Below are 14203 nucleotides of genomic sequence, written 5' to 3' on the forward strand. Positions count from 1 at the left end.
ACAACTCCCACATTTTTCATCTGATTCAAAGCGTTCCAACTTCAAACTGTTCAGCCTACTCTGGAATCGCGGGCTTTCCCTTGACAAATTCCAAAAATTCCAAAATTTCCCAGAATTCCAGGTTTTTCGGGACATTTTCCCCATTCAAAATGAATTGGCCATTTTTCAAACTTTCACATTTCCACATTTTTCAACCGATTCAAACCATTCCACCTTCAACACATTCCACCGTCCTGGAAATTTAAACTACTCTTTTTTCAAGTTCCAAAAAATTCCAGGATTTTCCAGAATTCCTGGTTTTACCAAAGCCCTATTTCCACCCTTTTTTCTGGCGACTATTCCTTCCATTTTTTTCAACGCATTTGAACCGTTCCACCGTCAAAACATTCCTCTTAATCAGGACAAAAAACAAAGTGTTTTTTTTTTAAACTGGAAATATTCCCGATTTTTCGAAATTCCAGGAATACCATTTCTCAATTCAACATGTCACTACTTCTACACTTCTTGACCGATTCAAAAAATTCCAACACCAACCATTTCAACTCATTCAGAACATTCAAGTTTTTTTTTTACCATTTTCAAAAAAAATTCCCGCTTTTCCCGAAATTACCAAATTTTTGGGAAATTCCCATTGAAATCAATGGGACATTCTTCAAAGTCCCACAACTCCCACATTTTTCATCTGATTCAAGCTGTTTCAACTTCAAACTGTTCAGCCTACTCTGGAATCGCGGGCTTTCCCTTGACAAATTCCAAAAATTTCCAAATTTCCCAGAATTCCAAGTTTTTCGATACATTTTCCCCATTCAAAATGAATTGGCCATTTTTCAAACTTTCACATTTCCACATTTTTCAACCGATTCAAACCATTCCACCTTCAACACATTCCACCGTCCTGGAAATTTAAACTACTCTTTTTCCAAGTTCCAAAAAATTCCAGGATTTTCCAGAATTCCTGGTTTTACCAAAGCCCTATTTCCACCCTTTTTTTTCCAACGCATTTGAACCGTTCCACCGTCAAAACATTCCTCTTAATCAGGACAAAAAACAAAGTGTTTTTTTTTTTAAACTGGAAAAATTCCCGCTTTTTCGAAATTCCAGGAATACCATTTCTCAATTCAACATGTCACTACTTCTACACTTATTGACCGATTCAAAAAATTCCAACACCAACCAATTCAACTCATTCAGAACATTCAAGTTTTTTTTTACCATTTTCAAACAAATTCCTTCTTTTCCCGAAATTCCCAATTTTTTGGGAAATTCCCTTTGAAATCAATGGGACATTCTTCAAAGTCCCACATTTTTCATCTGATTCAAACTGTTCCAACTTCAAACTGTTCAGCCTCCTCTGGAATCGCAGGCTTTCCCTTGACAAATTCCAAAAATTCCCAAATTTCCCAGAATTCCAAGTTTTTCGGGACATTTTCCCCATTCAAAATGAATTGGCCATTTTTCAAACATTCACGTTTCCACATTTTTCGACCGATTCAAACCATTCCACCTTCCTGGAAATTTAAACTACTCTTTTTCCAAGTTCAAAAAACTTCCAGGATTTTCCAGAATTCCTGGTTTTACCAAAGCCCTATTTCCACCCTTTTCTAGCAACCACTCCTTCCACTTTTTTCAACGCATTTGAACCGTTCCACCGTCAAAACATTCCTCTTAATCAGGACAAAAAACAACATTGTTTTTTTTAAACTGGAAAAATTCCCGTTTTTTTGAAATTCCAGGAATACCATTTCTCAATTCAACATGTCACTACTTCTACACTTCTTGACCGATTCAAAAAATTCCAACACCAACCATTTCAACTCATTCAGAACATTCAAGTTTTTTTTTACCATTTTCAAAAACATTCCCGCTTTTCCCGAAATTCCCAAATTTTTTGGAAATCCCCTTTGAAATCAATGGGACATTCTTCAAAGTCCCACAACTCCCACATTTTTCATCTGATTCAAAGCGTTCCAACTTCAAACTGTTCAGCCTACTCTGGAATCGCGGGCTTTCCCTTGACAAATTCCAAAAATTCCAAAATTTCCCAGAATTCTAGGTTTTTCGGGACATTTTCCCCATTCAAAATGAATTGGCCATTTTTCAAACTTTCACATTTCCACATTTTTCAACCGATTCAAACCATTCCACCTTCAACACATTCCACCGTCCTGGAAATTTAAACTACTCTTTTTTCAAGTTCCAAAAAATTCCAGGATTTTCCAGAATTCCTGGTTTTACCAAAGCCCTATTTCCACCCTTTTTTCTGGCGACTATTCCTTCCATTTTTTTCAACGCATTTGAACCGTTCCACCGTCAAAACATTCCTCTTAATCAGGACAAAAAACAAAGTGTTTTTTTTTTTAAACTGGAAATATTCCCGATTTTTCGAAATTCCAGGAATACCATTTCTCAATTCAACATGTCACTACTTCTACACTTCTTGACCGATTCAAAAAATTCCAACACCAACCATTTCAACTCATTCAGAACATTCAAGTTTTTTTTTTACCATTTTCAAAAAAAATTCCCGCTTTTCCCGAAATTACCAAATTTTTGGGAAATTCCCATTGAAATCAATGGGACATTCTTCAAAGTCCCACAACTCCCACATTTTTCATCTGATTCAAACTGTTCCAACTTCAAACTGTTCAGCCTACTCTGGAATCGCGGGCTTTCCCTTGACAAATTCCAAAAATTTCCAAATTTCCCAGAATTCCAAGTTTTTCGGGACATTTTTCCCATTCAAAATGAATTGGCCATTTTTCAAACTTTCACATTTCCACATTTTTTAACCGATTCAAACCATTCCACCTTCAACATATTCCACCACTCTGGAAATTTAAACTACTTTTTTTCCAAGTTCCAAAAAATTCCAGGATTTTCCAGAATTCCTGGTTTTACCAAAGCCCTATTTCCACCCTTTTCTAGCGACCACTCCTTTCACTTTTTTCAACGCATTTGAACCGATCCACCGTCAAAACATTCCTCTTAATCAGGACAAAAAACAACATTGTTTTTTTTTAAACTGGAAAAATTCCCGGTTTTTCGAAATTCCAGGAATACCATTTCTCAATTCAACATGTCACTACTTCTACACTTATTGACCGATTCAAAAAATTCCCACACCAACCATTTCAACTCATTCAGAACATTCAAGTTTTTTTTTACCATTTTCAAAAAAATTCCCGCTTTTCCCGAAATTCCCAAATTTTGGGGAAATTCCCATTGAAATCAATGGGACATTCTTCAAAGTCCCACAACTCCCACATTTTTCATCTGATTCAAAGCGTTCCAACTTCAAACTGTTCAGCCTACTCTGGAATCGCGGGTTTTCCCTTGACAAATTCCAAAAATTCCCAAATTTCCCAGAATTCCAAGTTTTTCGGGACATTTTCCCCATTCAAAATGAATTGGCCATTTTTCAAACATTCACATTTCCACATTTTTCGACCGATTCAAACCATTCCACCTTCCTGGAAATTTAAACTATTCTTTTTCCAAGTTCCAAAAAATTCCAGGATTTTCCAGAATTCCTGGTTTTACCAAAGCCCTATTTCCACCCTTTTCTAGCGACCACTCCTTCCACTTTTTGCAACGCATTTGAACCGTTCCACCGTCAAAACATTCCTCTTAATCAGGACAAAAAACAACATTGTTTTTTTTAAACTGGAAAAATTCCCGGTTTTTCGAAATTCCAGGAATACCATTTCTCAATTCAACATGTCACTACTTCTAAACTTCTTGACCGATTCAAAAAATTCCAACACCAACCATTTCAACTCATTCAGAACATTCAAGGTTTTTTTTTACCATTTTCAAAAAAATTCCCACTTTTCCCGAAATTCCCAAATTTTTGGGAAATTCCCTTTGAAATCAATGGGACATTCTTCAAAGTCCCACATTTTTCATCTGATTCAAACTGTTCTAACTTCAAACTGTTCAGCCTCCTCTGGAATCGCGGGCTTTCCCTTGACAAATTCCAAAAATTCCCAAATTACCCAGAATTCCTAGTTTTTCGGGACATTTTCCCCATTCAAAATGAATTGGCCATTTTTCAAACATTCACATTTCCACATTTTTCGACCGATTCAAACCATTCCACCTTCCTGGAAATTTAAACTATTCTTTTTCCAAGTTCCAAAAAATTCCAGGATTTTCCAGAATTCCTGGTTTTACCAAAGCCCTATTTCCACCCTTTTTTCTCGCGACTACTCCTTCCACTTTTTTCAACGCATTTGAACCGTTCTGCCGTCAAAACATTCCTCTTAATCAGGACAAAAAACAAAGTGTTTTTTTTTTTGAACTGGAAAAATTCCCGATTTTTCGAAATTCCAGGAATACCATTTCTCAATTCAACATGTCACTACTTCTACACTTATTGACCGATTCGAAAAATTCCAACACCAACCATTTCAACTCATTCAGAACATTAAAGTTTTTTTTACCATTTTCAAAAAAATTCCCGCTTTTCTCGAAATTCCCAAATTTTTGGGAAATTCCCATTGAAATCAATGGGACATTCTTCAAAGTCCCACAACTCCCACATTTTTCATCTGATTCAAACTGTTCCAACTTCAAACTGTTCAGCCTCCTCTGGAATCGCGGGCTTTCATTTGACAATATCCAAAAATTCCCAAATTACCCAGAATTCCAAGTTTTTCGGGACATTTTCCCCATTCAAAATGAATTGGCCATTTTTCAAACTTTTCACATTTTTCAACCGATTCAAACCATTCCACCTTCAACACATTCCACCGTCCTGGAAATTTAAACTACTCTTTTTCCAAGTTCCAAAAAATTCCAGGATTTTCCAGAATTCCTGGTTTTCCCAAAGCCCTATTTCCACCCTTTTTTCTCGCGACTACTCCTTCCACTTTTTTCAACACATTTGAACCGTTCCACCGTCAAAACATTCCTCTTAATCAGGACAAAAAACAAAGTGTTTTTTTTTAAACTGGAAAAATTCCCGCTTTTTCGAAATTCCAGGAATACCATTTCTCAATTCAACATGTCACTACTTCTACACTTCTTGACCGATTCAAAAAATTCCAACACCAACCATTTCAACTCATTCAGAACATTCAAGTTTTTTTTTACCATTTTCAAAAAAAATCCCGCTTTTCCCGAAATTCCCAAATTTTTGGGAAATTCCCATTGAAATCAATGGGACATTCTTCAAAGTCCCACAACTCCCACATTTTTCATCTGATTCAAACTGTTCCAACTTCAAACTGTTCAGCCTACTCTGGAATCGCGGGCTTTCTCTTGACAAATTCCAAAAATTCCCAAATTTCCCAGAATTCCAGGTTTTTCGGGACATTTTCCCCATTCAAAATGAATTGGCCATTTTTCAAACTTTCACATTTCCACATTTTTCAACCGGTTCAAACCATTCCACCTTCAACACATTCCACCGTCCTGGAAATTTAAACTACTTTATTCCAAGTTCCAAAAAATTCCAGGATTTTTCAGAATTCCTGGTTTTACCAAAGCCCGATTTCCACCCTTTTTTCTGGCGACTACTCCTTCCACTTTTTTCAACGCATTTGAACCGTTCTACCCTCAAAACATTCCTCTTAATCAGGACAAAAAACAAAGTTTTTTTTTTTTTTAAACTGGAAAAATTCCCGTTTTTTCTAAATTCCAGGAATACCATTTCTCAATTCAACATGTCACTACTTCTACACTTCTTGACCGATTCAAAAAATTCCAAGACCAACCATTTCAACTCATTCTCAGTTTTTGTACCATTTTCAAAAAAATTCCCGCTTTTCCGGAAATTCCCAAAATTTTGGGAAATTCCCAATGAAATCAATAGGACATTCTTCAAAGTCCCACAATTCCCACATTTTTCATCTGATTCAAACTGTTCCAACTTCAAAATATTCAGCCTGTTCAAAACAATTCTATAAAAAATTCCAGGATTTCAGTTCAACTTCAGCATTGAAGCATTCACACACGATTCCTTCAGGCATTGCCTCATCTAGTTATTACCGTATTTTCCGCACCATAAGGCGCCCTGGGTTATAAGCCGCGCCTTCAATGAACGGCATATTTCAAAACTTTGTCCACCTATAAGCCGCCCCGTGTTATAAGCCGCATCTAACTGCGCTAAAGGAATGTCAAAAAAACAGTCAGATAGGTCAGTCAAACTTTAATAATATATTAAAAACCAGCGTGATGTGGGCGCGCATGGAGTCGTATATCAACATGGACGGAGCTGCGTGAAAAAAGCCACCCGGCCTCTTCGCGTAAACTTACCTTAACCACTCGCTCATCTTTTCTTCATCCATCCATCCCTTCGAGTTAGCTTTTATGATGACGCCGGCTGGAAAGGTCTCTTTTGGCAAGGTCTTCCTTTTGAATATCACCATGGGTGGAAGTTTCTGGCCATTAGCATGGCAAGCTAGAACCACAGTGAAGGATGACTTCTCATTCCCTGTGGTGCGAATATTCACCGTACGTGCTCCCGTTGTATCCACAGTGCGGTTCACAGGAATATCAAAAGTCAGTGGAACCTCGTCCGTCCATGTTGATAATGTTCTCTGGCCGGATCTTTTTTTCAGCTATCTTGTTTTTACAATATGCACGGAAAGTAGCCAGCTTTTCTTGAAAGTCTTTAGGCAGTTGCTGTGAAATAGTAGTCCGTGTGCGGATGGAGAGATTGCGTCTTTTCATGAACCGGATCCCTGTCGCTTAGTAGGAGCCATTTTGTGGTCTTAACAGATGTAAACACACAAAGGAAATGAAACGTAATATCCGCGCCCTTCTTCTTCTTCTACGCGGGCGGGTGGTTGCTTACAGTAGAAGAGGAAGCGCTTCCTGTTCTATGGGGGCGGGTGCTTACCTTGGCGGTTGCTTGCGTAGAAGAAGAAGCACTTCCTCTTCTACTGGGAAAAAAGATGGCGGCTGTTTGCCGTAGTTGCGAGACCGAAACTTTATGAAAATGAATCTTAATATTTATCCATATATAAAGCGCACCGGGTTATAAGGCGCACTGTCAGCTTTTGAGAAAATTTGTGGTTTTTAGGTGCGCCTTATAGTGCGGAAAATACGGTACATGAAATTGTACTCCAGTTGTTGCATCAACTGGAAGGTCACAGCACAGATATTTAAGTCAAATAATCATTTGGTCCTAAAAATGGACACCATTAAAGAAACAGTCACACACTATTCAAAGCAAAACTCGAAAAAAAAGCATGCTTTTGTCATTTTGTGTCAGCAGACGTCCGTGAAGAGCATCTTCATCCTCGGCAGCAGGAGTGGACCTCCAGGATGGAGCAGGAGGAGCCACAGCCCCCCCAGGTTAAAGAAGAAGAGGAAGAACACATCATCAATATGGAGGGAGACCCTCTTGGAGGACCGGAGGAGTTCCCAGTGATCCGTGTCATCGTGAAGAGTGAAGAAGATGATGTCAAAGGTGAAGGTGAGGAGAGGAGAGAGGCGGAGAGACCAAGCAGCAGCTCAACTCAACACATGACAACAGAAGGTGATGGTGGAGGATCCCAAGCAGACTTAGTTCCACTCTCAGATAGAGACGACACGACTTCACACTCTGCTGAGGATGACGATGATGAAGCAGATCCAACATGTCCGACTGACAACACACACTTTAAATGTTCTCACTGTGACAAAACGTACGGCAACAAGTCGACTTTGAAAACACACATGATGATTCACACGGGCGAGAAACCATTCAGCTGCACATTCTGCGGCAAAAGATTCTCCATCAAAGGACGCATGATAACGCACACAAGGACGCACACAGGAGAAAAACCATATGCCTGCTCGCTGTGCGACAAGACCTTCTCTCACCAGTCAGCGTTTGTGCGGCACAAAAGGACGCACATGAGCGAGAAGCCCTTCACCTGCAACGTTTGCGGTAAATGCTTCGCCCTTGTCGGAGGTTTGAAAACCCATCTAAGGACTCACACGGGCGAAAAACCCTATTCTTGCTCCGTCTGCAGCAGAGGTTTTTGCGACCATTCGTCGTTTGTCCGGCACGCCAGGACACACACCGGGGAGAAACCATATTCTTGTGCAATCTGCAGCAGGAGTTTCACGCAGACGTCGGCGTTGGTCAAGCACGCCAGGACGCACACCGGGGAGAAACCCTTTGTCTGCTTAGTGTGTGGCCTGAGGTTAACCCAGAAGTCGCACTTAACCACACACATGAGGATACACACCGGCGAGAAAGTGTTCAGTTGCCGTGTGTGTGATGAGAGATTCTCCTACAAGTACCAGGTCAACGACCACAAGTGCGCTGGTGAGCACAGCAGCAGTCAGTGCCAGGAATTTGACAAACTTTGACTCCCACGCTCATGTTCATGTGCTTCAAAATGTATAATTCTGAAGTTGATTAGATCAGATTTGTTTGAATCATGGAGACCGTGTGTGTTGTCTTTGGAGACGGTTTACAATTTGTTTTGATGACTAACAGTTAATAACAATAATAATTATAATACATCACATTTATATAGCACTTTGAGACCTGAGACTTTTAAGATACAGGTAAAAGCCAGTAAATTAGAATATTTTGAAAAACTTGATTTATTTCAGTAATTGCATTCAAAAGGTGTAACTTGTACATTATATTTATTCATTGCACACAGACTGATGCATTCAAATGTTTATTTCATTTAATTTTGATGATTTGAAGTGGCAACAAATGAAAATCCAAAATTCCGTGTGTCACAAAATTAGAATATTACTTAAGGCTAATACAAAAAAGGGATTTTTAGAAATGTTGGCCAACTGAAAAGTATGAAAATGAAAAATATGAGCATGTACAATACTCAATACTTGGTTGGAGCTCCTTTTGCCTCAATTACTGCGTTAATGCGGCGTGGCATGGAGTCGATGAGTTTCTGGCACTGCTCAGGTGTTATGAGAGCCCAGGTTGCTCTGATAGTGGCCTTCAACTCTTCTGCGTTTTTGGGTCTGGCATTCTGCATCTTCCTTTTCACAATACCCCACAGATTTTCTATGGGGCTAAGGTCAGGGGAGTTGGCGGGCCAATTTAGAACAGAAATACCATGGTCCGTAAACCAGGCACGGGTAGATTTTGCGCTGTGTGCAGGCGCCAAGTCCTGTTGGAACTTGAAATCTCCATCTCCATAGAGCAGGTCAGCAGCAGGAAGCATGAAGTGCTCTAAAACTTGCTGGTAGACGGCTGCGTTGACCCTGGATCTCAGGAAACAGAGTGGACCGACACCAGCAGATGACATGGCACCCCAAACCATCACTGATGGTGGAAACTTTACACTAGACTTCAGGCAATGTGGATCCTGTGCCTCTCCTGTCTTCCTCCAGACTCTGGGACCTCGATTTCCAAAGGAAATGCAAAATTTGCTTTCGTCAGAAAACATGACTTTGGACCACTCAGCAGCAGTCCAGCTGGTGTCGGTCCACTCTGTTTCCTGAGATCCAGGGTCAACGCAGCCGTCTACCAGCAAGTTTTAGAGCACTTCATGCTTCCTGCTGCTGACCTGCTCTATGGAGATGGAGATTTCAAGTTCCAACAGGACTTGGCGCCTGCACACAGCGCAAAATCTACCCGTGCCTGGTTTACGGACCATGGTATTTCTGTTCTAAATTGGCCCGCCAACTCCCCTGACCTTAGCCCCATAGAAAATCTGTGGGGTATTGTGAAAAGGAAGATGCAGAATGCCAGACCCAAAAACGCAGAAGAGTTGAAGGCCACTATCAGAGCAACCTGGGCTCTCATAACACCTGAGCAGTGCCAGAAACTCATCGACTCCATGCCACGCCGCATTAACGCAGTAATTGAGGCAAAAGGAGCTCCAACCAAGTATTGAGTATTGTACATGCTCATATTTTTCATTTTCATACTTTTCAGTTGGCCAACATTTCTAAAAATCCCTTTTTTGTATTAGCCTTACACAATATTCTAATTTTGTGACACACAGAATTTTGGATTTTCATTTGTTGCCACTTCAAATCATCAATATTAAATGAAATAAACATTTGAATGCATCAGTCTGTGTGCAATGAATAAATATAATGTACAAGTTACACCTTTTGAATGCAAATACTGAAATAAATCAAGTTTTTCAAAATATTCTAATTTACTGGCTTTTACCTGTATGTCAAAAAATACATCTTAAAACTACATCCATATGTCTAAAAACAGTTTAAGAAAAGAACAATTAGTGAGAATGCGGAAGCGCAGCAGGGCAAGTCTGGAAAAGGCTGTTTTGAGGGCAGCTTTAAAAGAAACTGCCCAGGATGCCCTTGAGCAAGGCACAGCTTGGGGGCCGTTTGTCTCTGACATTGCATGCCTGCATGTGTGTGCTGTGGTGTTCAACACAAAGTGTTCTTCTTACAGGGATGATTGTCACACTCCTCACCAGAGACGTGGTCTCTCCAGACATTTAGGACATTTGGGATCGGAGCTCACCTACATAGTTCTCTCTGGAGCAAGACGGTTGAACTTGAGGTGGGATGACCGTTTGTGTCCGTGTCAAACTGTAAATACTGAAATCATTATTTGTGTCTGCGACAACAAACTAATCAATAAATGGTTCCAAGCGTGTCAAAATGTCTTCATTCCAGTTTGATGGTGCAGATCAACACGTATTGTGATTAACTGTTTGAATCAATTTAATCCCATTTGAATTAGGATTAATCAGTGGTTAATACGAGTTTGAGTTAACTGACAAAAGACACAAATGCAATGTTATTGTCAGAATGTCCTGCAGGAGAATATTCCATCAATGTTTTCATTACATGCGAGTCTTTAATTTGCTCAAAAGTCAGTGAAGGTTTTGTCAAAGTCAAGTATTTGAAGAGAAATGTGCGGTCAAAATAAATTGTGCGACTAATCTGCATTATTAATACCATATTGTTTTGTGTTTAACCGCATGAGTTAACTCGTGCTTTTGTTTCTAAATGAACACTAAGAGAAAATAACATCAATGTGCGGTTTCTGATGAGAGTAAACACATCCCCCAATGAATCCAGAAACTGGACTAATGCAGATCAGACCCAAAATCGATTCTGTCATGCCATCGTCCTCATCTCCGGCGGGCCTTCCCACAGCGTCAGCATCGTTGCCGCCGCGACCTCCAGCTGGCCTGCCGTATAAGCGGCCGTCAGACTCCCTCAGTGGCCAATGGACGCCCTTTGCACCAACAGCAACGATGCCCAGGACTTAGGCGTGGGTCATGTCGGCTGCTGGGATTCTGGCGGCCACGGATGTGGCCGTTCCGCGGTCGCCCGCCTCGCCTGCCGCCGCCACTTGACTCTTCCCCGGTGTATTCAAGGACACTTGGCTTGGCGACCCACCACCAAGTCCTCCCTCCGCCCTCCCTTGACTTTTGAAGTTGTTCTTTGTTTTTTCTGGGGACATCTGGAATCTGTCCTTAATGGAGGGGTCCTGTCATGACCCATTTGTCAAAAGTTGTAGGTGCCGAACCCCAAGATGCAGAGAAGGCGGAAGGCATTGTGCGGGAAAACAAGATTTAATGTTTATAAAATAAAGGAAAAAAACACAAACCAGGAACTAGGAACAGGAAACGGGATGCCAGGGAAACAAGAACTGGAAGACGAGGAACAAAAAGACAGCAGACTACAAACAGCTACAGAATATAGCTTACCGCTACCGCATCCAGCTACACTGACAACGACAAGTAGAAATGACAATGACAATAATCCAGCACTGACTGGAGGGGAAGGCAGGTTTAAATAGCAGCTGGCTGATTGACACCAGATGTGGCCAGGTGCCAATCAGCCACAGCTGAGGGGACACAGCACTCAGGGAGACAAGTAGGAAATAAAGACAAAATAAAAGTGCTGGACAGAAAACTAAGACAAACGCAGAGAAAAAACTAAAACACAGTCAAACTGTCAGGGACAAGCCTGACACCGTTGCCTGGATCATGTATTGTTTAGTTAAAGACTCCTCTAGTTGTGTTTCAGTACCCCTGGGCTTGTGGTTTTTTTTTGGTTGCCACCTACTCAGTGGCCTAGTACCTACTCAGTGGCTTAGAACCTACTCAGTGGCCTAGTACCTACTCAGTGGCTTAGAACCTACTCAGTGGCCTAGTACCTACTCAGTGGCCTAGTGCAGGGGTGCTCATTACGTCGATCGCGATCTACCAGTCGATCTCGGAGGGTGTGTCAGTCGATCACCAGCCAGGCATTAAAAAAATAGTCCTAAAAATGAGCGATCATAAATCTTCACTATGACGTCACTTCCGTCACTTGATTGACATTCACGGCACCCGAGGGTCTTCTGAGATGACGCTGGCTGCTGCCAGCTCATTAAAATTACCGACTGGAAGGCGAGAAACACTTTATTTCAACAGACTCTGGCGCCGTACCTGTCGTCAAAACTCCAAAGACCGACTGCACAGTTGCACAAAAGCTCTGCTTCATCCTGCCTGCGCTACCAAAATAAGAGTCTCAGAAAGCTGGCGTGCAAAAGCTAGCAAGCTACAGAGTTTGCCGACAATGTATTTCTTGTAAAGTGTATACAAAGGAGTACGGAAGCTGGACAAATAAGATGCCAAAAACCAACCACTTTCATGTGGTATTGGACAGAAAGGAGGACTTTTTTTCTCCTCCATTCGAAAATGCGGACGTTATCATCACCACTGTCTGATTCCAATCAATGCAAGTCATCAGAATCAGGTAATACACCAACTTATATTCTTGTCTTCATGAAAGAAAGGAATCTATATGTGTTAAACATGCTTGTAATATCTTTAACCACCTTTAAGTTGTTAACAATATTAACTATATGTGTTAAACATGCTTGTATTATCTTTAAACACCTTTAAGTTGTTAACAATATTAACTATATGTGTTAAACATGCTTGTTTTATCTTTAACCACCTTTAAGTTGTTAACAATATTAACTATTTGTGTTAAACATGCTTGTATTATTTTTAACCACCTTTAACTTGTTAACAATATTAACTATATGTGTTAAACATGCTTGCATTATCTTTAAACACCTGTAACTTGTTAACAATATTAACTATATGTATGAAACATACTTGTATTATCATTAGACACCTTTAATGTATTAACAATATTAACTATACGTGTTAAACATGCTTGCATTATCATTAAACACCTTTAACTTGTTAACAAAAACATATATTTCATAAATAAGTAAATATAAATGATATATATGAATGAGGTAGATCCCCACGACTTGATCAATTGAAAAGTAGCTCGCCTGCAGAAAAAGTGTGAGCACCCCTGGCCTAGTGGTTAGAGTGTCCGCACTAAGATGGGCAGGTCGTGAGTTCAAACCCCGGCCGGAGTCATACCAAAGACTATAAAAATGGGAGCCATTACCTCCCTGCTTGGCACTCAGCATCAAGGCTTGGAATTGGGGGTTAAATCACCAAAAATGATTCCCGGGCGCGGGCACCGCTGCTGCTCACTGCTCCCCTCACCTCCCAGGGGGTGATCAAGGGTGATGGGTCAAATGCAGAGAATAATTTCGCCACACCTAGTATGTGTGTGACAATCATTTGGTACTTTTTAATGGGTGCTGATTATTTTCACCTGCCTCTGATTAGTGTTCGGGAGGTGTGGACGTTCTACATGTGAAATAACGCCCAGACGGCGATCCCAAACACCTCAAAAATTAAATCACTATAGTTCTTCATCCCCTTTCGGACATTTCCTGAAAGTTTTGAAGTGAATTAATGAACTCATATTATCTTCTACATATGGTGAACGGTTATATTCAACTTGGAGAAAGCGAACCACCAGGTTTAAGTAAATAATGGTTGAGTCCATAATAAATGAAGTGGGCATTCGTATATGGACTGCGTTAACTCTCTCACGAGAAGAGGCAATACATTCAATAAATGTAAAAGTGATAGCTCTATCCTGGAGGAGAGACTCCACCTGTTGTCTTCCCAGTCACTTACACACAAACATCTCCTTACATGGTCAGGTTGTACTCCCCTGAATTAGCACACACCCAGATAGAGAAAGAAGGAATATAAGACTGTGGTTCAGCTCCCCCAAGTTAGGCATACTTGCCAACCTTGAGACCTCCGATTTCGGGAGGTGGGGGGTGGGGGCGTGGTCGGGGGTGGGGCGGGGCGTGGTTGGGGGTGTGGTTAAGAGGGGAGGAGTATATTGACAGCTAGAATTCACCAAGTCAAGTATTTCATATATATATATATATATAGAGAGAGAGAGAGATATAGATATAGAT

General features: G+C 40.7%; 1 protein-coding gene across 1 annotated transcript in view; it reads left to right on the forward strand.

Annotated features, from left to right (window-relative positions):
• LOC133608232 (uncharacterized) overlaps window positions 1-10542 on the forward strand; it is a 38886-nt gene extending 28344 nt beyond the window's left edge. Inside the window, exons 3-4 of the mRNA XM_072913396.1 lie at window positions 7223-8263; window positions 10346-10542. Coding sequence (XP_072769497.1) covers window positions 7223-8263; window positions 10346-10395 — 1091 coding nt within the window. The 3' untranslated portion in view covers window positions 10396-10542. The remainder of the gene's footprint in view (window positions 1-7222; window positions 8264-10345) is intronic.
• The last annotated feature ends 3661 nt before the right edge of the window (window positions 10543-14203 follow it).

The sequence above is a fragment of the Nerophis lumbriciformis genome, linkage group LG06 (genome assembly GCF_033978685.3).
Source record: "Nerophis lumbriciformis linkage group LG06, RoL_Nlum_v2.1, whole genome shotgun sequence".
Taxonomy (NCBI): Eukaryota; Metazoa; Chordata; class Actinopteri; order Syngnathiformes; family Syngnathidae; genus Nerophis; species Nerophis lumbriciformis.